General features: G+C 36.1%; 3 protein-coding genes across 10 annotated transcripts; 1 reads left to right on the top strand and 2 right to left on the bottom strand.

Moving 5' to 3' along the window:
* Positions 1-118: 118 nt before the first annotated feature.
* LOC108983908 (methylmalonate-semialdehyde dehydrogenase [acylating], mitochondrial-like) lies at positions 119-9,778 on the bottom strand. Of its 8 annotated transcripts, none has more exons than XM_035684523.1 (21): positions 9,523-9,773; positions 8,831-9,195; positions 8,246-8,753; positions 8,069-8,163; positions 7,728-7,799; positions 7,477-7,638; positions 7,307-7,385; positions 7,049-7,203; positions 6,209-6,272; positions 5,237-5,316; positions 4,907-4,972; positions 4,243-4,293; positions 3,998-4,149; positions 2,883-2,973; positions 2,575-2,655; positions 1,498-1,575; positions 1,362-1,397; positions 1,204-1,247; positions 1,021-1,099; positions 593-683; positions 119-482 (listed from the first exon to the last, which is right to left on the bottom strand). In XM_035684523.1, the coding sequence occupies exons 2-21, from the start codon at positions 8,849-8,851 to the stop codon at positions 379-381; spliced, it is 2,109 nt and encodes a 702-aa protein (XP_035540416.1). In that variant the 5' UTR covers positions 8,852-9,195; positions 9,523-9,773; the 3' UTR covers positions 119-378. The 8 variants fall into 8 exon arrangements, with proteins under 8 accessions (XP_035540416.1, XP_035540417.1, XP_035540413.1 ...); XM_035684524.1 differs by having other exon boundaries at positions 8,836-9,195; XM_035684520.1 differs by having other exon boundaries at positions 8,246-9,195; positions 9,273-9,773.
* Positions 9,779-10,907: 1,129 nt separating this feature from the next.
* LOC108983901 (L-type lectin-domain containing receptor kinase IX.1-like) lies at positions 10,908-13,304 on the bottom strand. Its single transcript, XM_035684519.1, has 2 exons — positions 12,655-13,304; positions 10,908-12,423 (listed from the first exon to the last, which is right to left on the bottom strand). The coding sequence occupies exons 1-2, from the start codon at positions 13,181-13,183 to the stop codon at positions 11,048-11,050; spliced, it is 1,905 nt and encodes a 634-aa protein (XP_035540412.1). The 5' UTR covers positions 13,184-13,304; the 3' UTR covers positions 10,908-11,047.
* A 2,258-nt stretch (positions 13,305-15,562) lies between these two features.
* Positions 15,563-16,996, top strand: LOC118344161. Its single transcript, XM_035684096.1, has one exon. The coding sequence runs from the start codon at positions 15,563-15,565 to the stop codon at positions 16,994-16,996; it is 1,434 nt and encodes a 477-aa protein (XP_035539989.1).
* The last annotated feature ends 7,058 nt before the right edge of the window (positions 16,997-24,054 follow it).

The raw sequence follows: 24,054 nt of genomic DNA, 5'->3' as shown, positions 1-24,054 counted from the left end.
TATTGTGGATTTACTTTAATAAAATCTCTTTATTCATGCAGCACTTCCGAGTGTTCTCAACCAGAGTATTAAACATGCGATCTCTAGATTTCAAGAGCATAAGTTAGCCTATTGGAACTTCAACTAGGATTGCTTGAAATTATATGCACAAGAGCACATGCATACATACATTAAAGGAGTGCCCATTTGTTCATAATAGATTATACACATTCACAAAATTAAACCTGTTCATGCAATTTGCTGCTATATATACATGTATATCCAGGACTAGATGCTGAGGGTGATGGGAGCAACTGCTGGCCGGAGAGCAAGGAAGCTAACCGAGGAGTCAACCCAAGAAGCCTCTCCCACTTCTATATAGACCACATGTTATAACCACTAAGAACTTGCCATTGCCAGGGATGCATCATTGCTGCCTGGTAAATCTTTCCACTGTTGAGTCACTGTCTTCCCCCGGGTGTAAAACTGAATTCCAGCCTTGCCTGCAATTCAGTCTCATTACAAATTTGAATATCTCAACCACTACACGATTGCTTCGGGAAAAAAAAACGTGGGAATTATACAGCAATATTTCAGAAGCACTAAAAGTTACCATCTAAATTGAGATCACCAGCAAAGGATGGCTTGCAGCTAGTAAAAGAGGAAAAAGGCAGGGGTACAGAGATGGGAACATTTATGCCAACCTGTCAAACCAAGTTAATGTGGTAAAAACCAATAAAATTGCAACCAATCTAAATAAGATAATAAAAAAATAAAAAAAAACTCCCAATCTGTAAAAATATATATGATTGGATTCATTAATCCATGCAGTGAGCATTACAAACAAAACATGCATGCCAAATTTGTGGAGAAAACTAGAATCCTGAACTCTGCTCATTGTGAGTGCTTTAGATTTTTTAACGGAGTGGGAGCAGCGCAAGAGATGTCCAAAGAAGGAACTCGTGGAGTTTATCCAAGTTTAGATGTTTAATACTTTTCTGATTCTTTTGCCTCGTGGCAAGCTGCAAAGAGATTGGCTACCTGCCCAACTTCAATCTCAGTTTGGAATTTCCTTGCAGCAACACCAGAGGTTGTAAATATAGAAGCTCCATTGCCATATCTGTAACACAGCAACAAATAGGTATACAAAAAAATAAAAAACACCCCTATAAAGGACTCTCATCTTACAATGAGGATTGAAAAAGAAGGTAAATCTGGGAATACTTATTTCTGTTAACAACGTTTATGGCCTCTTCGATGCTTTCAGCCTGGGCATCAAGAATATCGAATCTTAAAATAGGAAACAATCACTTATTTTTTGAAAAATAGGAAACTACTAACTTGCTAACTAGAGAAAGATGAGTAGATAGATGGATACCAACCCGCATACAAAGGAGAACTGGGCCAAAAAATTCTTCCTGTAGAAACCAAGGTAAAAGACCATTTAAGGTGACAACCGGGTCAAGTCTCTTCCTTCAGTAAAATCCATGATTGCTTCTAGAACACGATAAAAGATACCTTGTAACACTCCATGTTGATTGTGACATTGGACAAGATGGTGGGACCAATGAAATTGCCATGTTCATATCCTGGAACCTATATGTCATCCACAAATCAATACCGTACATTAGGTCAACTTGGACACTCCAAAACATAAAACAAACTGCAGTTATGAACATGCTTCTTACAATCCAAACCACAAGATCCCAGTAACTTGTTTATGGCCAGTTAAGTATGTAAGTGAAGAAACTGCATGATATTCCTGATTGTTGGAGATTAACAAAACGAAAAGGTAAAAACGATAAGACTTGAAAAGGACACCTATAAACAAGATGAGAAAAATAAAACATAAATATTTCAAGTTATCAGAAAGATACTAGCATCAAATTAATATGTATTTCTCTTTCATTTCTGTTGACTTTTTGTTTATTATGTTTCATTATTTTATTTATGTAGTAGTGTTTTCTGTTTTTGAATTGATTTTTTTGCTATTATTTTTTAAAGATTTTTTTTTTCCATTTTTAACTTCTAGCTTTTTTAAATTCGTTATTTTTATTTTATTGATTGTATGTTTTTAGATTTTTTCAGACAAGTGACATGCTAGGTGTCCATTACCCATGTAACATGCCACATCAGCAGTTTTGATCAATTTTAAACGAAAAGGTTAACTTAAAAATAAAAAGCATGCAACCTAAGGACTAAAACAAGATTTTTGCAAACTCAAGGACCATTTTTTAAGAAGGAGAACTGTTACAGATACAAAGAGATAATACAAAAATAAATCTACAAGCTGAGGTTTAATCTACATTATAGTACAAGTAACTTTCTAATTTGACGTACAACATCAAACCACATCAGTTTGTGGGTTAAATTTTGTGCAATATATTTGTGACTAAAGTATTTCCCATTATTTAAATCCCATATCTAACAAAAATTCCAGACAATCAGACTGAAGGAAAACAAGCCCTTATTTAAAAAATGTGTCATAACTTTCATCATCATTATCAAACTATCAATCTACATAATAAAAGCAAAGGCATAGATACAGCCAAAAACAAAATATAAGAAATCTTCCATAGTAGTGAAAGACAGTACCACAATGTTTCTCCCATCAAGGACCAGTTTTGCACCAGTATCAACACCTGTTTGGACCAATCTGCATATTTGTTCCTTTGCCTGTCAGTAATGGAGAATGTTAAAGAATTATGGAATTATACCAAGACATATCCACATGTTGAGTGTGAACTGCTCAAAATACTTCCACTCAGTCACCCAATATAAAAAATTCAAAATGCTTAAGATCGCTCGTATTAATGCACCCCAATGGCATGAAATCTACTACTATAACAGAAAACTCCTTCCACTTGAACGACTGACTGGTCAAGGGTTTAAATATGAGTCACCTGCTTGCTAATCACTGGTCCAAGGTCAGCATCTGATTCTGTTCCTTCGTTTACTTTAATTGCTTTGGCATGCTCCACTAGTTTATCTTCCCTGGAAAATGATAAACCCTTCTTACAGAAAACCATGGGATGTCACACCACACTAACTCAATACAAGAAGCAGCAAAATCAAATAAATGTAAAGATAAAACAAACGCAAATGCGGAGAGAATTTCTTAAAATCAAGGAACATAATTCCAACATACATAAGAACCTCTGCTATAGTTTCTTTTTTATTTAGGTGCATCCTATGCATTGTCCATGGACCTACAGTGCCAGGATAGAATCTATGCCTGGAGTCTGCAACCAGCCAGACTTTTCCCACCTAAGCTAACTGCCACAGGGTATTGAAAGTAGGTTCAAATTGTTGTTTTGCGATGAAGAGCATTTGGAAGATATAGGTGCTGAAGAAAGTGGCTTTCTATGTGAAAACAGCACAGCTTATGGGCAGAATTTCACTTATCAAGGAAGTGGAGGAAGATCAATGTGAAACTTCTGTGTAATTGAAGTAAATTGGTGGATCACATATTATTTTGTTCTTTGGAGATGTGGTCTCTAGTTTTCTCTTTGTTTGGCTTTACACAGGGTATGCCTTAGACAGTGGTGGAGTTGTTGGTTTGGTTGCAAAGTGTCCTTTGGTTGGCATTGGAGTATTGGTGGAATGGGCACCATTGTGCCCTCATGGTATGTTGAACCTTCCCAGCCCAAAGAGAAGTTCTACCTCTTGAGGCAACCCCATGTGTTGAGGTTCATTTCTAACTATTCTTTAATTTCTATGTATGAGTTTCACAATGATTGTAATCTTTGATCTTAATTTTGGTCTCTCCTTGTACACTGCCAGTGCACTTGATGATTCCCTCCAAACCGTTCCTCTTGCTACAATGTTATTATTTATGAGAGATAAAACAGAAATGAAATTCATTTTGAACACTTGAAATGGAGCAAGATATTATATGATTAGTCAAGAAATGTGTGAACCACCTTCCTAATCCTGAAGAGAGAGAGAGAGAGAGAGAGCACCCAGATTTAAAAAGTTCAATAACATAGATATTTAGTAGGGAGGCAAAATGTAATACCAAGGATTTAAGCCTCCAACAAAAACAACTGTGCTAAGGGCCATGCACTTTTGTCCTGCAGCACCAAATCCAGCAGCAACCAGGGCATTCAAAGTAGCTTCTACACTTGCATCAGGCATTACAACTGCATGATTTTTAGCTCCAACATTGGACTGAAGACAAGAGTCGCCCAGCCAATTTTTCATTGACCTCAGCTATTGCCTTAGTGAAACAGCAACCACAATGCTCGTAAAAGGAGAGTTTACCTGAATACGCTTCCCTTTAGTTGATGCTCTTGCATAGACATAAGCACCAGCCTTAAAAAATAATAAAAGTAACAATTGAAAAAAGGAATTATTTATCCATTAAAAAAACAGAAACTTATAAATGTATTGAAAATATTTTCGTATAGAAATATTGACAAAAAATACACATTCTGAATTTAAAAAAAAAAACTTATGGTATGACAAACAAAACATTAAGGTTAGACCATCCCTATGGTTCCTTGACTTTTAAAGTTATACCATACCATATTATAGTCCTGACTAATTTCATATATTTTTTCACCAGTATTGTGCTTGTCAACCATAAGTGACAAGGACAATCCTTGGAACTCTGTTCTGTTATCATATCTTTGACCTCGGCAGTAGATCACAAATGAGATTTTGGGCTTACAATTGCATAACTTCACTACATCACATGGCCAATATACATTCATTCACTTCCTTTGGATCACTTGCAAACAATTTAACATTCACTTCCTTTGGATCACTTGCAAATTTAAGAAAGGGGAAAGGGCACCAAAAAGAAGAAATTGAATGTCCATAAAAGAATTACTTGTGATCACTGATTTGAACAATTGTAACCACATCAGCATATAGGCAACAAACTGCAACTTGTATCATTGTTCAACATTTGCGAATAACTTACCGCATTTGGACCAACAAATGAGACAGCTTTAATATCATCATCATCACAAATCGCGTTAACAATGTCCTGTTCCAAGTCAATGATAAGAAAGTGAAACGCTAACAGAAGAAAGAAAAAAGAAATGTGTGATACAACAAAACAAGTTTGATGGAGCATGAAGATAAAAGCAAAGTTACACATGATGCATGTGCTAAATGAAACAGATTAATTTGTATCACATTCACTAGGAAAAGATTGATGCCTAAAATTAAAAATCAATAATATATACTGATGCTAAAGTGAGGTATTAATGGTATGAACAAGCTCTGTTATCCATTTTTAGAACCTTACATTGGTGCCATGAACAATATTTAGGACACCATTAGGCAAGCCAGCTTCTACGGCTAGCTCTGCAAGCATTACTGCAGCCCCTGAAAGAAAAAACAAAATAAGTTAATTAAAGTGCAAATGTCTTCGCCATATATATCCTATTTCGAGCATAAAAGCCATGCATGCTTAGTAAGTAAGTCGAACAGTAAACAAATAGCTAGATTCTAAAAAAGGCCTCTAACTCCAGTCATGGAGTCACAAACATCTTTTCCTAAATGGGAAAGGAAATCTTTTTGTTCAGCAAACAATAATTTTATTGATGAGAATTGGGCATAGCCCAAGTACATGGGACAAATGCAAGATAATGCTTGGACAAATTAAGAGGAAGAAATTACCTAGCCCAAGGAAATTTAAAAGGAAGAAATCATAAAAAAGAGATGGACAAGTTACCGACAAAAGAAAAATTAAATATATACATATACATACACATACACCACATAATTAGAAGTTTTAGTATGCCACATGTTTGATGAAATGTCATATTGACAGCAACTTCAATTTAAATAGTTGGGACTTTATCTGAGGGTCCAATTGGTTGTAGCTATTGGGTATCATATTGAACTCTTTTTTAGGTCTTTGACATGGATATCCTTGCTGGATCTTAAGAGAAACCATAACAGATAAATCTCCTCTTTTAATCATGTAAATTTATATCCCTTTGACAGGCCAGTTTAGATCTGGTCTGCCAGCAGGTGGTGAAAGGCAAAATCAAGTTTCAAGATCCATCACCTTACCTACCCCTTCTCTCTCTATCCAATAATTGGTGCACAGAAAACACCACCAGAAGCGATACTTACAACTTATCAGCCTCATGTAGAGCACCAAACACAGCCTAACGAGAACCTCCTCTTGCTCTACCGTTTAAAGAATAATACAATAGAGTATAAGTTCCATGATCATATCTTCCAATACTAGGAAGGATTTCAAAATCACCTGGATCCTTCTCCGATGGCTTCAGAATAAATGTATTGCCACATGTGACTGAAATAGGAAACATCTGCAAATGAAAAGAAAAATATAAACCTCCTTTGAACAGAAAAATTCCTCTTTTATTTAATAGGGGTATATAACTCATGACTGAAATAGGAAAAAAGTCTTCTTTTACGTTTTTCAGATAGAAAATTGATAGGTAATCAAGAAGTTTTATTAATAAGATAATAAGCATACCCCAAGTACATAGGACACATACACAGGACGTTTTCCAAGAAAAATCAAACAATCATATGAGATTGAACCCATGACTTCACCCTCTTTATTATGATCCAAAATGCATAAAAATAAATAAATAAATAAATAAGTAAAAAAAGCTTAATATAAATTTCAAAGGTTACAAATATCAAAAAGCGGTGTGGCCCAAGTATAAAAATACTATACATATGGAAGCACCCCAAAAATTAGGGAAAAGAATTGAGAAGTACAGCTCAAGACCTTAACTGAGAACACATATAAAATGGTAAAGAACAGTCCATGAAGTATGATGCCAAGTGTGGCTATTTGCAATTACTAACAACTTTCGTAACCCCATCATAACTACAAATTGATGTGGTTCTTTTTATGATTTTTCTTTGGGATCAATCACAAGTACTTTAGTCTCACATTCTAATGGTGACAGAGTATCAACACCTGTAGACTCCAAAAGTTTCAATAAACATATTAAAATCAGAAAATTCATCTATAAAAAACACATGCTCCACCACTAACAAGTCTTGGACCAATAAATATGGCCAACTGAGGAGAGCATAAACAGTGAATATTGAAGTATAGCAAGCTTACCCATAAGGGAATCATAGCCGGAAAGTCAAAGGGGCAAATCCCAGCACAAACACCAAGCGGCTCTCTAATGCTGTAGCTATCAGTTCCATTAGATACATTAGAAACAAATTCCCCTATTTGCAAAGTCGCAAGTCCACAAGCATGTTCCACCTCCTCTATGAATGAAGATCAAAAACTTGTTGGGCACAATCAATGCCAACTAAGCCTTTTCATATACAACAAAAGACAAAAATTAAAAAAAGAAAAAAAAAAACTAACCCAGCCCACGTAATACATCACCATAAGCATCCTTCAATGTCTTTCCATGTTCAGCTGTAATAATCCTAGCAAGCTTATCCTAGGCCAGAGATTATATGGTAAAATTAGTTAATATTAGAAAAAAAAAACTGTAACTTGAATTAATAAAAACTAAGGCCCAAAAAACTTACTATGTCTCTGTGAATAAGCTCTTGGAACTTGAACATGATGCGTTGACGAGTCACAATTGGCGTGTTTTGCCACAATGGAAAGGCCCGCTTTGCTGCAAATACCGCAGCTTTGAACTCCTCAATTGTAGTTATAGGAACTTGGGAAACAACTCGCTGTGTTGCCTATCATTTAGGAAAATAGAATACAGTTATTGACTTAAACTACCAGGAAATAATAAAAAATAAGATTTAAAGGCATTTATCACACTTACAGGGTTCAAAACATCAATAGAGGTGAATGATTGTGAATCAACAAATCTACCACCAATCAGATTAGGAACTCTCTGATATGCATCACGAAATAAGTTTAAATATGGACTACAGAGAAAACCCCATTGAAAGGGGGAGTGGCGCAAGCAGTGAAAGAAAGAAATAAGATAAAGAGTAATTTTTTTTGATAAGTCAGAGTAATTTAGAAAGGATTAGCAGAAATATATTATTTCCTTTTTTTTTTATAAGTAAACATATTATTTCCTTCTATTTTTTAAAACATTTTCTTCTTACCCAGGTATTAAGGATAAGACTTCTTCAGCAGAGTTACATCTAAGCTTACCGGAGGGTTGCGCTGCCTCCAAGATGGCTTTGTGACTGCAAGATAATTGTTTCTTACAGCAGACTTCTGAGGTCCCAAGGACTTGAAGTTCCTCACTGCAGTACAAGCATGCCATCTTCCACTGTAAGGAAATTGAAAGAGTGCTTAATGACATGAAACTTCAAACAAAAGCCACACCTGTCATATTTCCTTGTCGGAGCTTAGCTTTAACATTGTAAACATGTTTCGGAGTTGATAAAAGATCTGGATTGCTTTGCCTTAGTCTCTTTAGAATTTGGCGAGGTTTTAATCCAGCTTCTGTCATTTCTTTAATTATAAGAATTTCTCTCTCTGTAAAGCGACGAGCAGAGGGATGCTCCGAGATGTCTTTTATGGGTTCATGGTTGTGTGTTCCATTTTTTATGGTAAGGACCCACAAGCCATCATCCTTCTTTCCCACAGCTTCAAAAGGACAATTAGTCAGCCGAGTTCCGGTTTTTCTTCTGCGAGTACATTCAGCAGATGATTCATCAGCAGATTTCCGCCTGTTACGATAAACACCTCCTCTATCACAGCCAAGGACAACCACTCTGTCTCTCTTAGATTGCTTAATTGTAACTACATATCCCTGGGACACAGCAAAGTCCCCAACATGCTGGATTAGTTCTTCACGATCCACAAATGTTCCAGGAGAAGGCGGAAGCATCTGTGGGGGTTCACTCAACTCTGAGCAACTTTGAATGTCCATCATTAATAACCACAAGAGAAAACCTGCACTCTCACCTTACCATGGTCACCTTCCATCAAGACATCTTCGTATCTTACACCAAACTTAATAGCACCACGGCTCCACTTAACATAAGGAGAAATAGTTTTAGAAATTAATAGCAGCACATCTCAACTGTTGCATCTGCAGATATGCTTGGTTGTAAACAAAACCAAGACCGCTTCTTCTGTTTAAAACTTCGTGGATGGAATTTTTTTTCATCATCAATCATGACAATCCCATCTCATTTCACTGTAAAAGTAATGGCAAAATGCATCCAACAAAAGAACATGAAAAACACCACATAGAACAGCACTGATATCCTCCTCTAGGATTTCACCTTCAGTTGAAACAAAAGAGAGATAATACCCTATAAAAAGTCCTGCCAAATGATTGGATCAATTTAAATGATAAAAACTTCAAACAATTCAAGATATACAATACCCACAAGCCACATACCCACAGTTTTTTTCCAGCCAGTCATAAGCACAAAAAGATTGAAGTCCGAGCAAGCAATGAGTTAGAAGTATAAAAAATCATATCAAACAGACATGCTCTGTTTGGTCCCCATTATAGCAGAAAAGGAAAAGAATCAAATTTGAACGAGACCCTCCGTCTATACTTGAACGAACAAAGTCAGAAATCAAAATTTCCTTTCCTCTTCCACTTTCCCTAATTTTCTTAAAGGACCAAACCCAGAGAGTCTTACCGGCGACTGGGATCGGTCCCTTAGCGACGGTACTGATATCCGGCTAGGACAGGGGTTTCTTCAGCCCGTTCAAGTACCTCAGTGAATGCCTGTAACTCGACCCGTTTGGTTTTTAGTTTTACCAAGAGGTTCAGAATTGAACCAGAAAGTAAGCCATTGATTCAAGGAAAGGGAAATTGTTCGGGGTGGTGAAAACGAGAAGAGGACTGTGCTACGTAGAATTGCAAATTGCAATCAAACGGCCATTCGAGTCTTAAGTTTTAACACAAATATTGGATATTTTCATCATTTGATATAAAATAAATTTCATACATTTAGGTAATCTTTTCATTTTATCATTATAATTTTTTTAAATTTTAAAATAAAATATAATAAATAATTCAGATTTTTTAAATTTTAAAATAATAAAAATATATTAAAAATATATTTTAAAAATATTTTATTTAATTTTTAATTTTCATCTCCAAACCATAACTTAGAGCCACGGGAAAGTATTTTTCTGTTATTATTCTTCCTTATTTTACTTTAATAATTGATTAACTAATCACTTGCAGCTTTAAAAAAGGCTTTAAATCCTCATACTGAATTAAAAATGGTTCTAGCTGGAGTCCGAAATTGCAAATCTGTCGTAAAAGGTAAGATTAGATTATCAAAAGTTGATTACTTTTTATGATTTTTATCTGGACATATCCATTATATCTTATCCGTAAAAAGGCACCTCTCAAGTGCCAGATGGACTGCATGTTGTGGCAAGAGTAATGATATTTTACATCTTATTTATTATTATTTTTTTATTATTCAGTTTTTTTTTTTATTATTTGAATTTAGATTAAAATTTTCAAAATATAACATTTTTTCAAAAATCAATTTTTATAAAATTAAATTTATTTTTAATTAAATTACATTATTATGTTGATTGATTAAATTTATTTTATGTTATATTTTGAGATTTTTAATCCAGATTCAATGAGAAAAAAGAAAAGAAAAACTTTGATAATAAAACAGTAATAAATGAAGTTATATAATTACCCGGCCAAAAATATTATCTTGTGTCGGATTAGCCCCTCACTTCATTCTTTGAGCTGATCTTTGGTGGGAAATGGCATTCCAGATTCCCTATGCAAGCTTAGGTCAACCCTAACCTAGGCATCGGATATGCCCGCTCCGCGATTAGCGGTTAATTTCGTTTACAGGATATATCCTTGTCCCGACCTTGAGGTTATCGATCCCTTTCCAGGAAGGGGGCTAGCCATATTCAGAAAAGTCACATATTTTAGGTAGAATGCATCATAAAAATATATATTTTAAATAGAAATGACGTAAAATGCAATCACTGGTGCCAAGTTTGGAACTATTATGTTGTTTATAAATTATTACATGGAATATAAAACCCATATATTTCAGGTACAACGCACTTTTCTGTGCATGGTATCCATGAGTATGCTTATAACCAACCAGTCTAAGCATGGCTAAACAACATAAATCTTTACACCTAAGATCAATAAATACCAGATTAAATGCATCTCTAACCAACATTCAAAAGAGATACAGATGTAGAGGATGAGGTCGTCAACTGTGAGGAATTGGTGTTGTAACTGATCTGGCTTGAATATTGGGATTTCCCCCCCTCAGAATCAGTAGCAACATTGGATGTGTAGAGGAGGGAGGTCTCAGCTGGTCTATTGACTCTATTCGCTCGTGGAGGATATACTGGTGGCGGTATATTTGATGGGAGAACAGGCAATGGAGCTTCAAAATTGAGGACATGAATTGTCTCCCTTATTGAAGGCCTAAGGTTGCGATCAGGGTGAGCGCACCACAACCCAACAATCATCAACTGCTCCATTTGCTGCTCATTAAAGTCTCCAAGCAACCTTGGGTCAGCTGCCTCAAGTACCTCTCCTCTTCCATAGAGACCCCAAACCCACTCCAACATTATTACTTGATCTTCAGGGGCTTTAGGAGTAACTGGTTTTCTTCCACAAGCTATCTCCAAAGCAACAATCCCAAAACTATAGACATCCGATTCCTTGCCGGTCTGACCGCTTGTCACACATTCGGGAGCCATGTAGCCCATGGTGCCTGCCAAAACAGTGGTTCGCGACCCTTTGTCATGGTCCACAAACCTAGCTAACCCAAAATCTCCAAGTTTAGCATTGAAGTCTGAATCAAGCATAATGTTGCTTGATTTTATATCTCTATGCACTACACATTGTTCCCATTCCTCGTGCAAGTAGAGTAAGGCCGAGGCCAAGCCTTGGGCAATTTTGTACCTCAATTCCCATATCAGTAAGCTATTGTCTTTAAAAAGAAATGAATCTAAGCTTCCATTAGATAGGAACTCATAAACGAGCAAGAGTTCTCTCCTTTCATGGCACCACCCAAGGAGTTGCACCAAATTTCTATGTCTTAATTGGCCAATGATTTTTACTTCCGATGCATACTCCTTAATCCCCTGTTTAGACGCTTTTGATACTCTCTTAATAGCAACAGAAGCATTTGAGTCCCTTAAAAATCCTCTGTAAACACCTCCAAATCCTCCCTGACCTAGCTTTTCTTCATCACTAAAATTCTTCGTGGCACGAGCCAATTCCTTAAACGAGAACCTCTTTGGCCCAGTTCCCCTCTGAAATTCCTCATCCATGTATACAGCAAAGGCAAGATCATCTTCTTGATCTCTCCTACTCTTCTTCCATAAGGCCAACAGAACCAAAGCCAGCCCACCAACCAAAAAAAATCCACCGGCGCCCAACCCCAAGGCTAACCCTAACTTCTTGTTTTTACTTCGGCTTGGAGCACCTGACCCTGTTGGATTAGTTACAATATCATCATCAGTTTCCAAACTGGAACTGAAATCCCATGAGTAAATGGTATGCATTGCAGAAGCATTTCCTGTTGCGGCTGAGAATCCAAAAGCAACAAATTCAGGTAGGTGAAGTCTCAAATCAACAATTTCATAAAGGAACTGCCTTACAGGAACATTGTTTCTTAAACCAGTGAAGACAACACTCAAGTTATGAGAACTAGAATTATAGCTAATCCAAGCTTCATTCTTTCTCCCTTCCATAATCGAGGTATTACTGATTAACCATGACACATTCGCAATAGATCTCATGGACTTGATATCAATACCTACATGAAGGCCGGGAGGATCCCAAAGGCTGTTCTTATAGATATCGAACTCCACTGCCACAAAATGATTGTCTGTGGTGTTTAATTCCTGGCCATCTCGAGTAAGACCCATACCGCCACCTTTTGTGACGGATTCGGGAATCTTTGAACCAGCACGATCTAGGAAGAACACAAGCCCATCTCCATATTTCGTTCTATTTTGAGAATCGATGACAAAGGAAAAATGGGTAGTGAAATCAGTGAGGTTTCCGGAGACCTTATCCCACAGATGCATCGGACGGGAATACGTGGCGCGACCCACGAACTGGTTATGGGCCTGGTTGCCGGTGAGTCGGATGACGTTGTCTGCAGCGGCAGCTCTCTGATCATATGTTATGTTGGTGTCGTCGGAATTGAAGCTGGTATAGTTGAAGGATATCGCACTTGTAAAAGGGATTACTAAGAAGAAAGTGGCAATCATTGACAGATAAAAGATGAACGGGGGCTTTGGAAAGCGGAAATGTTTGACTTTGAAGTCGTTGCCAACCATGATCGTAGTTTGGAAGGATTGAGGATGTTGGGCTAAAGATACTGCAGAGTGTAATGCGAATAGCTACAAGAAGCTCTTATAAAGAAACAGAGGATTCTGTTCCGGAAGGAGAAGAAAAAAAATCCATAATTTGGTCGATTAGTAGATACCATGCATGGATAGAAACGGACAATCTATAAATGATAACTTTGATTGTTTATATGTAGAATAATTTAAAATCACGTGCCAATAAATATTACCAATAAATAATCGAGGGTACTAACCGCTCTCTGGAAAAGATGAGTTTCCTCTTCTCTTGTTGCTTTCGTCCCTATGATCTTCCTTTAACCTAACTGTCAGCCCAATTATCCCTTTTCACCTAGGACCCTTTTCTTACCTAACTATCTGTCCCTTTCTATCTACCATTTCTTCCTTTTAGTCAATCCTTTCAACTACTTTCATCATTCTCACCAACCAACTTCCCGAAATGTCAAAGGAACATCAAGGTATCGACCAGCTTATAGAACAAACAAAAGCTCTGACTTGGGAAGATATCATCCTGGTCCCAGCAACGGAAAAAGCTACTCAGATTTCCAACCATGCTCTTATAGGTAAGCTGGTTTCCACAAAAGCACTGAACAAGCACATTTTTTACACCACAATCCGAGCAGTATGGAGCTTTGCACCTGGTTTAAATATTGAAGATTTGGGAATCAACACTTTTCTGTTCACCTTCTCTTCAAGCATGGAGAAAAACAGAATATTTCAACAGCGCCCATGGAATTTTAAGGGTTACCATTTGGTCCTAAAAGAATGGCCTCCAGGACTTAGTATTCAAGAAATAGACCTAACTCATTCAGCCTTTTGGATTCATATTTGTGGTCTTCCTCTAGAAATGATGACAATCGAGAATGCAATCCAAATAGGAAAAGTCTTGGGTAATCTGATTGAGATTGATTATGCTTATCTTCCGGAAAATAGTGTGAAACCCTTTATGCGTATTAGAGTGGAGATAAACACTGAGAAGCCACTTTATGAAGGTTTCAATTTACCTAGAATTAATAAGAAACTAGCGAAAATTTGTTTCAAATATGAAAGGCTTTCGGAATTTTGCTATGGATGCGGTCGACTGGGTCATCTTCATCAATCATGTCCTATTTATACTAGTTCTTCTGATGATCCATGTTATGGCTCTTGGATGCGGGCGGATACAGTTGAGAATCGTCGTACCCCAGTCAGTTTTGTAAAACCAGATCTTTTGCTTGAGCAACCAGCGTCTGATTCAGTTTTTTCTAAAGAGGTTCAAGATAGCCTAGCCTTCAAAAAAAATACTCCCCCTGTTAATCATTTGGGGAAAGGCAAAGCTGTTATTATCAGTACCGATAGTGGAGAAAAAAAAGAATTCTGTATTAAGAAACTCTTCTCCAAAAGCTCCTCAGAACTTTCGACCAACAAAGAAGATGACACTGTGCAAGCTCCTGTTCATCAAATTTATTACTCAGCCAGAAAGGAACCAGCGGTAGATATCCCAGAACCATGTGGCGCCCTACAAAGTCTTCAGCCGTCATTCCTGTCAGGACCATTTATGGCAAACAATCATTCGGTTCCCACTTTTCCCTCTCAATACACAGGTGACATCAGCTTTCCTTTATCCCATTCATGCATCCTAGCCGACGTTTCTAGTCCGCAGCCCCCACTCTCGTCCAAAATAAATCTGATTCCATCTTCATTTTATATGGACCAGCCAAGCCCATTCCAGCCCAAGCCCGTGTCCAACCCATCCATTCTAAACCAAGTCTTAGCTCAACTTAAAGCTACCCAAAGCCCAATCATTTCTGAGACTCCGAAGCTTCTTGTAAGTCCTTCAGGCCGTGGTATAGCTTTTAATACTTTCCATTTTAATCCAGGCCCTTCCTCGCTTCTTACCCAGATTTCTTCATCCCAACCCGAACATCCTCAAACCCTAGGGAAAAACATGATGAACCCAGTTTTCACCGTACCCCTTTCATCCCCATCTTCTTCCAGTGAAGCAACAAAAAAGAGGAAATTCATCAATCCAGTGAAGCAAAACTCACAATATCCCAACAAAAAAATTCTCTTATCTTCTACTATCACAATTGCTGAACGTGAGCCGGTCATCAATGACCATGAAGAAATTCAAGGCATAGCTCTATCTCCGGAGTTCAAAACAGCACCTCAGAATTGTATTCCAATCAAAAAGTCAAAAGCTGACCGCAAGCAGCGCAGGAACAAAAAAGCTTCTTCATCAACAAATTATGCACCATCTCAGCGGCAAGCTTTGACAGTCTCGGGTAACTCAGTTCAGACTCAAACCATGAACCTCTTTCCTATTAATCCAACGACTGGTGTGGCAGGGTCTTCACTGCCACCGAAAACTCCATGAGACTACTTGCTTGGAATTGCAGGGGTATTGCCCGATCCACTGCAATCAGATCTCTTAGGGCAAAAATCAGGATCTATAATCCTGATGTTATTTTCCTTTCTGAAACTTTATTATCCTCTTGTGAAAATGCTAGTATTGTTAATAGGCTTGGTTTCACGTTTTTTGTTCACTCCCCACCGACTAAGAAATGGGGAGGTCTTTTGCTTCTGTATCGTCCTGGTTTCGATATAGAACTTGTGAATATTTCTGCTAATATGATATCTGCTTTAGTCTACTCGGATCCTGTTCATGTACCTTGGCTTTTAAATCTTGTATATTGTCCTGCCGCTGTTAATCAAAAGCAATGGTTCTGGGATATGCTTAGTCAAACCACAGATTCCTTCTCCGGGCCCTCTCTTGCAATTGGCGATTTCAATTACATTCTGTCTCAATCTGAAAAATTTGGTGGTAAAAGTTTCGCTCAATCATCCACTTTAAAAGGTCTTCCTCTTTTCATGAATAGGTTCGGATTTGTGGATATTGGTTTTAATGGTCCAAAATATACTTGGTCAAACAAGAGGGCTGGCTTTAATCTCATTAAAGAACGTCTTGATAGAGGAATAGCCAATTTAGAGTGGATTGAGTTGTTTCCTAATGCTTTCATCACCACACTCACTCGTGATTCCTCGGATCATGCTCCAATCCTGTTGGACACTTCAAAAAATCATCAATCCAACAAATCCTTTAAATTTGAAGAATTTTGGCTTAGAGATCCCTCTATCTTCATTACTATTAAAAAAGCCTGGTCTCAAGGTTTCATTGGCACTCCTTCTTTTATCCCGTCAAAGAAACTAAAAAATACCAAAAAAGCCCTTCGGGATTGGAATTTAAAAAATTTTGGTCACATTCAAGCCCAAATCAAACACCTTTCTGATATTCTTTCCTCTATTCAAGATCAAGACCTTCCTCCTTCCTCCTTGTCTTTGGAAATGGACCTCCAAACAAATCTTCAAGAACTCCTCATTAGGGAAGAAACTCTTTGGCGTCAAAAATCTAGAGTGACTTGGCTTACTACGACGGATTTAAATACCAAATTTTTCCATGCTTCTACTGTGATCAGACGTAGAAGGAATATGATTGACTGTTTGAAGACGGGCAGAAATCAATGGTCTACTGACCCGTCCATTATTGCAACAACCATCCAAGATCATTTTCAAAAAATTTTCACCTCCTCCAATCCTTCTCCGTCTGTCAACATGGATCATCTTTTTCCAAGGAAAATTACTGATGTTGAAAATGATTATCTCTGTCACATCCCTACTGATGAAGAAATTTTCCTTGTAGTTAAAGCCCTTCCCTCCTCCAAAGCCCCTGGTCCGGACGGGTTCACAGGACTCTTTTATAAAAAAATTCTGGGAAATTATCAAACTAGATGTCCTGGCCACTGTTAAAAATTTTTTCATTCAAGGTAAACTCTTAAAGGAACTCAATCACACAAATTTGGTTCTGATACCCAAGGTGGATAATCCAAATGACATCAATCAATTTAGACCTATCAGCTTATCTAATGTTTGCTATAAAATTATAGCAAAAATTCGTGCCAATAGGTTTAAATCTGTATTGCCAGGTATTATCTCTCCTTTTCAATCTGCTTTTCTGCCAAATCGTCTCATCCAAGAAAATATGATTTTGGCTCATGAAATCTTTCATCTTATGAAAAAAAGGAGAACCAGAACTCGTTCCGTGGCAATAAAAATTGATATGGCAAAAGCTTTTGACTCAATGGAATGGTCTTTCCTTCTGGAGATTCTTCATCATACAGGCTTTAATCAAAAGTGGATCAATTGGATCAAAGAATGCATCTCTACTGTTTCATACTCCATCATCATAAATGGAAATCCTCAAGGTTTTTTTCACCCTTCTAGAGGCCTTAGATAGGGAGACCCTCTTTCTCCCTTCCTATTCATTCTTGGCACTGAAGTCCTCTCGAGACTTATTATCCTTAAAGAAAATAGTGGCTGTATTAAAGGCATAAAAATGTCTAGAGGGGGTCCCTTCATATCTCATCTGCTTTTTGCTGATGACCTTTTCCTCTTTGGAACATCAGACTCTCAAACTGTTCAAGCCTTTGCAGATTGTATTTCCACTTATAATTCTTGGTCAGGACAAAGCATCAATCATAGAAAATCCTCTCTTCATTTCAGTGCAAATAGTGGTCCTGACTTCATCAATGATGTAAAAAGCCACTTTGATTTCAGAATTTCACCTCCAAACACCAAATATTTGGGTTTACCCCTTGCAAATGGTGCTGATAAAAAGAAATTCCTCTCTGATCTTATCGGAAAAATCAATACCAAACTACAAGGTTGGAAGACAAAAATTCTTTCTCAGGCTTCTAAAACTGTTCTCATTAGATCAGTGGCAAGTTCACTCCCTTCATATGTTATGTCCACTTGTCTCTTATCTAAGAATATGGCCAGTAAAATTGACTCTCAATTGAGGAGGTTTTGGTGGGGTTATGATGAAAACCAAACAAAGAAATACATCACAAAATCCTGGAAATCCATTTGTCTACCCAAATCCATGGGAGGGTTGGGTCTAAAACAATCTTTCATGTTCAATTCTGCTCTTATTTCTAAGCTTGCTTGGTCATTTATTAATGGAACCACTAGTCTTTGGAAAGAAGTCCTTTCTAAGAAATATCTAAGATCAAAATCATTTTTCGAGGTAACCCCCAAATCAACAGACTCTAGATTTTGGAGAAGTCTTCTTCTCCAAAGAGACTTCCTAAAATCTAGTTCTTGCTACCAGATCAACAACGGTGCCTCTATCAAAGTGTGGGATGATCCCTGGATCCCCTCCCTTCCAAGCAAGAGTCCTCAAATTCATCCTAACAACACTCTTGAAAACCATTCTCTGACTGTATCGGAACTCATTTTAGAAGAGCCAAGGCGTTGGAACATCCTTCTCTTAAACACTCTCTTCTCTGAAAACACAACCAGAGAAATCCAAAAAATTCCCTTAGCTAATCACAATTTTCAGCACACTCCTGACAAGATAATCTGGATCCATCATGCCTCAGGAAAATTCTCAGTCAAATCTGCTTATGCAGCCTTGGTTAACCAGACTGATATCCCTTCTAATAACTCTCAGGACATCAATTGGAAATCTCTCTGGAAAATGAAGATTCAAGACAGGTTAAAACTCTTCCTTTGGAAAATCAGTCATGACATCCTTCCAACAAAAGTCAAGATTAACAAAATCATCCCTCTTGATGAAGATCAAATTTGTTGTCCTCTCTGTAAAACTGAGCCTGAGAACATCCCTCATCTCTTTTTTAACTGCATTTTCTCCAGAGTAATGTGGAGACATTCTAAATGGCCAATTGATTCATCCCTGTTTGCTAGTCAACCGATTTCTAACTGGATTAGTACAATTATTAATCCTGTGTCTAGCCTAAAAATTCCTGCTGAAGAGGAACATGAATTCCAGATTTTTGCCTCTGTTGCTATGGATCAAATTTGGTTCACAAGGAACAAGTTAGAACATGAAAAGGTCTTCTCCTCTGTCCCTGAATATATGGATGCTGTCCTTAAAACCTTCCAACATCATCTAAGAGCATGGTCAGAACGAGAACATCAGATTGAGGAAAATGAAGTAAGACAACCAGTAGGTTATCAACTCATCAATTTTGACGTCGCCACAAGAAATGAAGGTTCTATCCTTGCTGCACTTTGTTGGGCAGAAAATGGTGAGCTGATCTTTGCAAAAACTGATCTAATAAGCAAGGTTAGTTCAAATGTTGGTGAAGCATCAGCAGCTTTAATGGCTGTAAAGGAAGCAGAAAAATTGCAGTTAGGAAAAATAATCTTGGAAGGTGATTCTAAAGTCACTATCCAAGCAATCTCCAATGCATCAGAAATTCAAGATTGGACCATCAGCCCTCTTATCAATGACATCAGGTACAAGCTTGAGTCATTCAAAGACTGGAAGGCTAGGAAGATTCATCGATCCCAAAATCGATGTGCGCATAATCTAGCGCAATGGGCAGCAGAAGTGCAAGCCTTTGGCAATATCCCACTAATCCAAATTCCTCCGTCAATGCTCCAATTTCACAGTGGAAAGGATCCTCCTAATTAGTTTGTATTTGTATTTTATAATTTTCAACTTCTTAAGACTATTATGTATGCACTTTTATCGTTTAATGAAAACTTGCTTTTAAAAAAAAAAAAAAAAAAAAAAAAGCTGGACAAATCTCTCTCTCTCTCTCTCTCTCTTTTAATATTATTTTATTATATACTTAGAAATTTACATTCCAACAACTCTACAATCAAGCTGCTATAAAATTAGCTCCAAAATAGGATATAACTCTTTTGACAAACTAATTAACTCTTTTGAAAGGAGAGTTAATATAGTATATTCAAAAGAAAATGTCGGTCGAGAAGGTAATGAAATCGATCGTCACAATGCAAGCGACGTCCTTGGATCTTCTTTGATTTTTTTAGTCTATCGCTAGAATTAAAAAGCCATGTAGTGTGGATTTGTGTGTTAGTCTTATATTTTCTAGTCAGTCTTGTAGAGTACATCATGATTCATCTACATTATTTAAATGATAAGATTTAATTTTACTTATTTTTCAAATCAAATTATATCTTATAAATACTTTATTAAACGATTCTATACACAAATTTGAGAATATAATTATTTAGTTATTAGTATCATCAAATATAATTGTCCAAACTGAGGTAGTGGTATCTACATTCTAATACAAAAGCGATGCCATCATTTTATCAGCCCTCCAAAATATTGCAAACAATATGTAAATTTTTTTTTTCTAATATGGAATATTTCCAATAAAAAATAAATTGTCGAGGTCGGATAACTCAAGATCATTATGCTTTCTAAGTGGATTTGGAACAAGTCAAAATAATAATTAATGTTGTCCGTATAAATATTTCAGAAAATTAGATTTAATACTTATTTCTATCTTTCTCCTACTCGAATCTCTCTAAAAATTGAGGACCCAATTCACTGGCTTTTCCTTTTCATATCTCGACGTGAACGGTTTCTTTCAGCCCCATACTACTTACCAAGCCCAAGAAAATTCTTATTACTTTCAGCCCATAATAGTTAATTCTCGACACCTGAAAGTGGCTCTTTAATTAATTAGGTGGTGTTTTCTTACCAATTAAAAAGTTTTTTTTTTTTTTTCCTTGTAGTTTGAGGCTTGAGGTGTTGTGGGCCGTGGCTTTGTCACCTCATCAGACGGCTATATTCTCACATCAATTACCAATAAATTTGGGTTTAGATACTCAACTTGATTCTGGAGTGTTGATGTAAAAAATGAGCACCAACAATCCGGATGGAAGAAAGAGTCATCTCCGACTCACGAGGGTGGCCCGATGGTCATTGGTGGGTCGGCATGCTTGAGTTCGTCCATAAAAATAAATAATAAATAAAATGCAAATAAGAAAAAAATATAAATTTACATAATTCGACGTAGAATCTAGATTTACAGAATATTTCAAAATATATCCATTATAATTGATGATTTTACAGTTTTTCATATTTTCTCGTATCTCACGCTACAATAAGGTTGGAGACCCTTTTTTTCCTAGAGGAAGCAATATTCCTGGAGTCTCTTGGATTGAGGTTGAAGAAGAGTGGTCCTGCCAAAGTCACCCTCTTCCCCTCCCCTCCCCCCCGGGGCGCATTATTGAGGCATTGCAAGTGGTTGGTGGGGCGTGTCTGCTTTATGTCACTTATTCGTTCCTCATTAAGTGCTTGACTATACTTCCTCCCTCCGCTCTTGTCTTGTCTTGCCCTCCCTTTATTTTTCCTCGTCAAATTACTGATGATTTTATGGTGGACTGGGCTTGATATTTTTTTCCCCTAACACGGAGCATTCTCCGTCGTGCTGTTTTAAAGGCTCATAGCATAAATACAGCATATTAGGAACCACTATACAACTTTTTCTAATAATTACATATTCAGTTGCACGAACGCATTGCATTAATTGCATATCGAAAATTATATACATACAATCTATTTAGACAATCTTATTTTAAATGAGAGATATTTTTATAAAATAACTAATTTTATATAAATACTTTCAATTTAAAAATATGAGCATTCTCAAACTATATAAGTTCTTGATTCGTATAGTTTGAGAGAGTGATTGTGAAAATTGATAATTTAGAGAATAATTGCAAATTGAGTGGTACTGTTTTTTCCAAAATAATTAGTTTCATCCTTACTACTCCTGTCGCTACAATGTAAATAATACAAGAAGTACTGTAATGCATGTGAGCATTTTTAACATTTTGTTCTTTTTTTTTTTTTTTCTATCTTTTTTCACCAATAGATATTTGAGAGACTTTCTATGCTTATATTTACGCCTGGTTTGAATAGCTAGCAAGAACATATCTCATCTCATATCAATATCCAAACATCACAAATGTAAATATTTTTTAATTTCAATTTTTTTAACTTTTTCATCTAATCATTACTTATTCATTACAATTTGTCCAAAACGAAACATAAAAAAATTTCAACATTTGTAAATTTCAAAACAAAAATTATATTCTAACAATATTTTAATTTTATAATATTTTTATTCAACTTTTTGCCTTTTATTTTTCAAAATTTCATAAACATCTTAATTCAAATTATTTTACAACTATTTACAAATAATTTTACAGATCATTCCATCTCACTGTCCAAAGCATGTGCATACTTTAGATTTACAATATTTTTTAATTTTCTACATCGATCTTATTAATTTTTATTTTTATTAATTTTTTTTTTTTAATTTTTTTACGAATGAACTATCCGCTTCTTTTCTCTTCGAACTAATTGCAATTTTAATTTGCAGCAAGTTGTACGTACGGTCATCCAAATATTGCTGCATGGCCGGATAGCATTCTACGTTTTAACGTTAAACTGAGTTGAGTTGAGATGATAAAATATTATTAAAATATTATTTTTTAATATTATTATTATTTTAGAATTTTAAAAAGTTAAATTATTTATTATATTTTATATTAAAATTTAAAAAAATTATAATGATGAGTTAAAATGACTTGAAGTGAATTTGGTAACCAAACGTACCATTTAGTTTACGAACAAGCGGGGCGCAGCAATGCGGAACCCGTCGTCGCCGTCGGTCTTTGCCTAAATTAATATTAGTCATCACGTACCTAACGGGCAAAAGTTAATGCTCTTATCCAGACTTCCAGTTCCAGTCGTGGCTCGCTGCATGCCTAGATTAATACTGACACTATATACAATTTTCTTTAGTGGATATATATGGAAATAAATCACTGTCAGATCAAGACTTATATTGTTTGGAGAATTAATGTAGGACATTAAAGAAGCGCGCATGGGATATACGATGCATGCATCTACGATCTTAGTTTACTAATTTGACGTTTCAACATTACTCTATATATATCCTGCACCCCCCAGTATATAAAAATAAGAAAAAAAAATCTATTTACTAAATAATAATAATTTTTTAATCATCTAATATTATATTATTAATTAGACGATTACAGGAGAATGATGATAATTAAAAATATATATATGAGCAAGCTGCTAGCTAGACTTCTGATCTCAATATTTTATATATATATATATATATATACATGTCTTTGTACAAAGTCAGTTCGGATCAGAGATACTGTATTTTCCCGGCCCTTACGTGTGTGGAAATCATCTGCATACACGAGGCGGCCGGGGAAAGAATAAGTAAATTACAAAATAGGGACAGATCGAGAAGCAAAACGTAGTGGAATTGAAACAGCAAAGTCAGCTTTGAGTACTGCATTTATATAGATTTTTAATCCTTGTGTGATTGACCGTTTCTAATGGTATATATATATATATATGTAAAGGTTTGAGCTGATCATGTAATTTAAACCCAAACCGAGGCAAACCATTGGCACGATCCTATGTTTTAAAAAAAAAAAACAAAAACAAAAAAAACAAAAAACAAAACAAAACTGTGAATGGATCAGGATACGACGTAGATCATCAACAAGCAAATTATAATTAACAGCATTCACAAAACCATTTAGCTCCGTTTGGATTCGTAGTATGTTTGACGTTTCAAAGATTTTAAGAGGCGGGGAACCCGTCAAGAGGTGACAGGTCATCTAAGTCAAAAGCGCGTTCATATTTGGTGTACTTCTACTCATGAAGGTTCGACCATTACGTACCTTGAAAATCTTCCAAATAAATGCATATAGGATCGTGCTACAGCCTCCGCTGGGAGCTCCCGCTGTATTTTTGTATGTGTTTTTTTTAAGTTATTTTTTATATAATTTTTTTAATATTTTTTAAAAAATAAAATAAATTTAAAACATTATTAAAAACACTTTCTTAATCAAGAAGTAAAAAAAAAATTATTAAAAAATACTTCCTTAATCACGAAGTAAAATAAAAAATCATATAAAAATATTTTATATTTTACTTCGTGATTAAGCAAGTATTATTTAATAATATTATA

Source organism: Juglans regia, chromosome 13, assembly GCF_001411555.2.
Source record: "Juglans regia cultivar Chandler chromosome 13, Walnut 2.0, whole genome shotgun sequence".
Lineage (NCBI taxonomy): Eukaryota > Viridiplantae > Streptophyta > Magnoliopsida > Fagales > Juglandaceae > Juglans > Juglans regia.
Note: the sequence above shows the minus strand (reverse complement) of the source record. Positions and strands in the feature narration are given on the sequence as shown.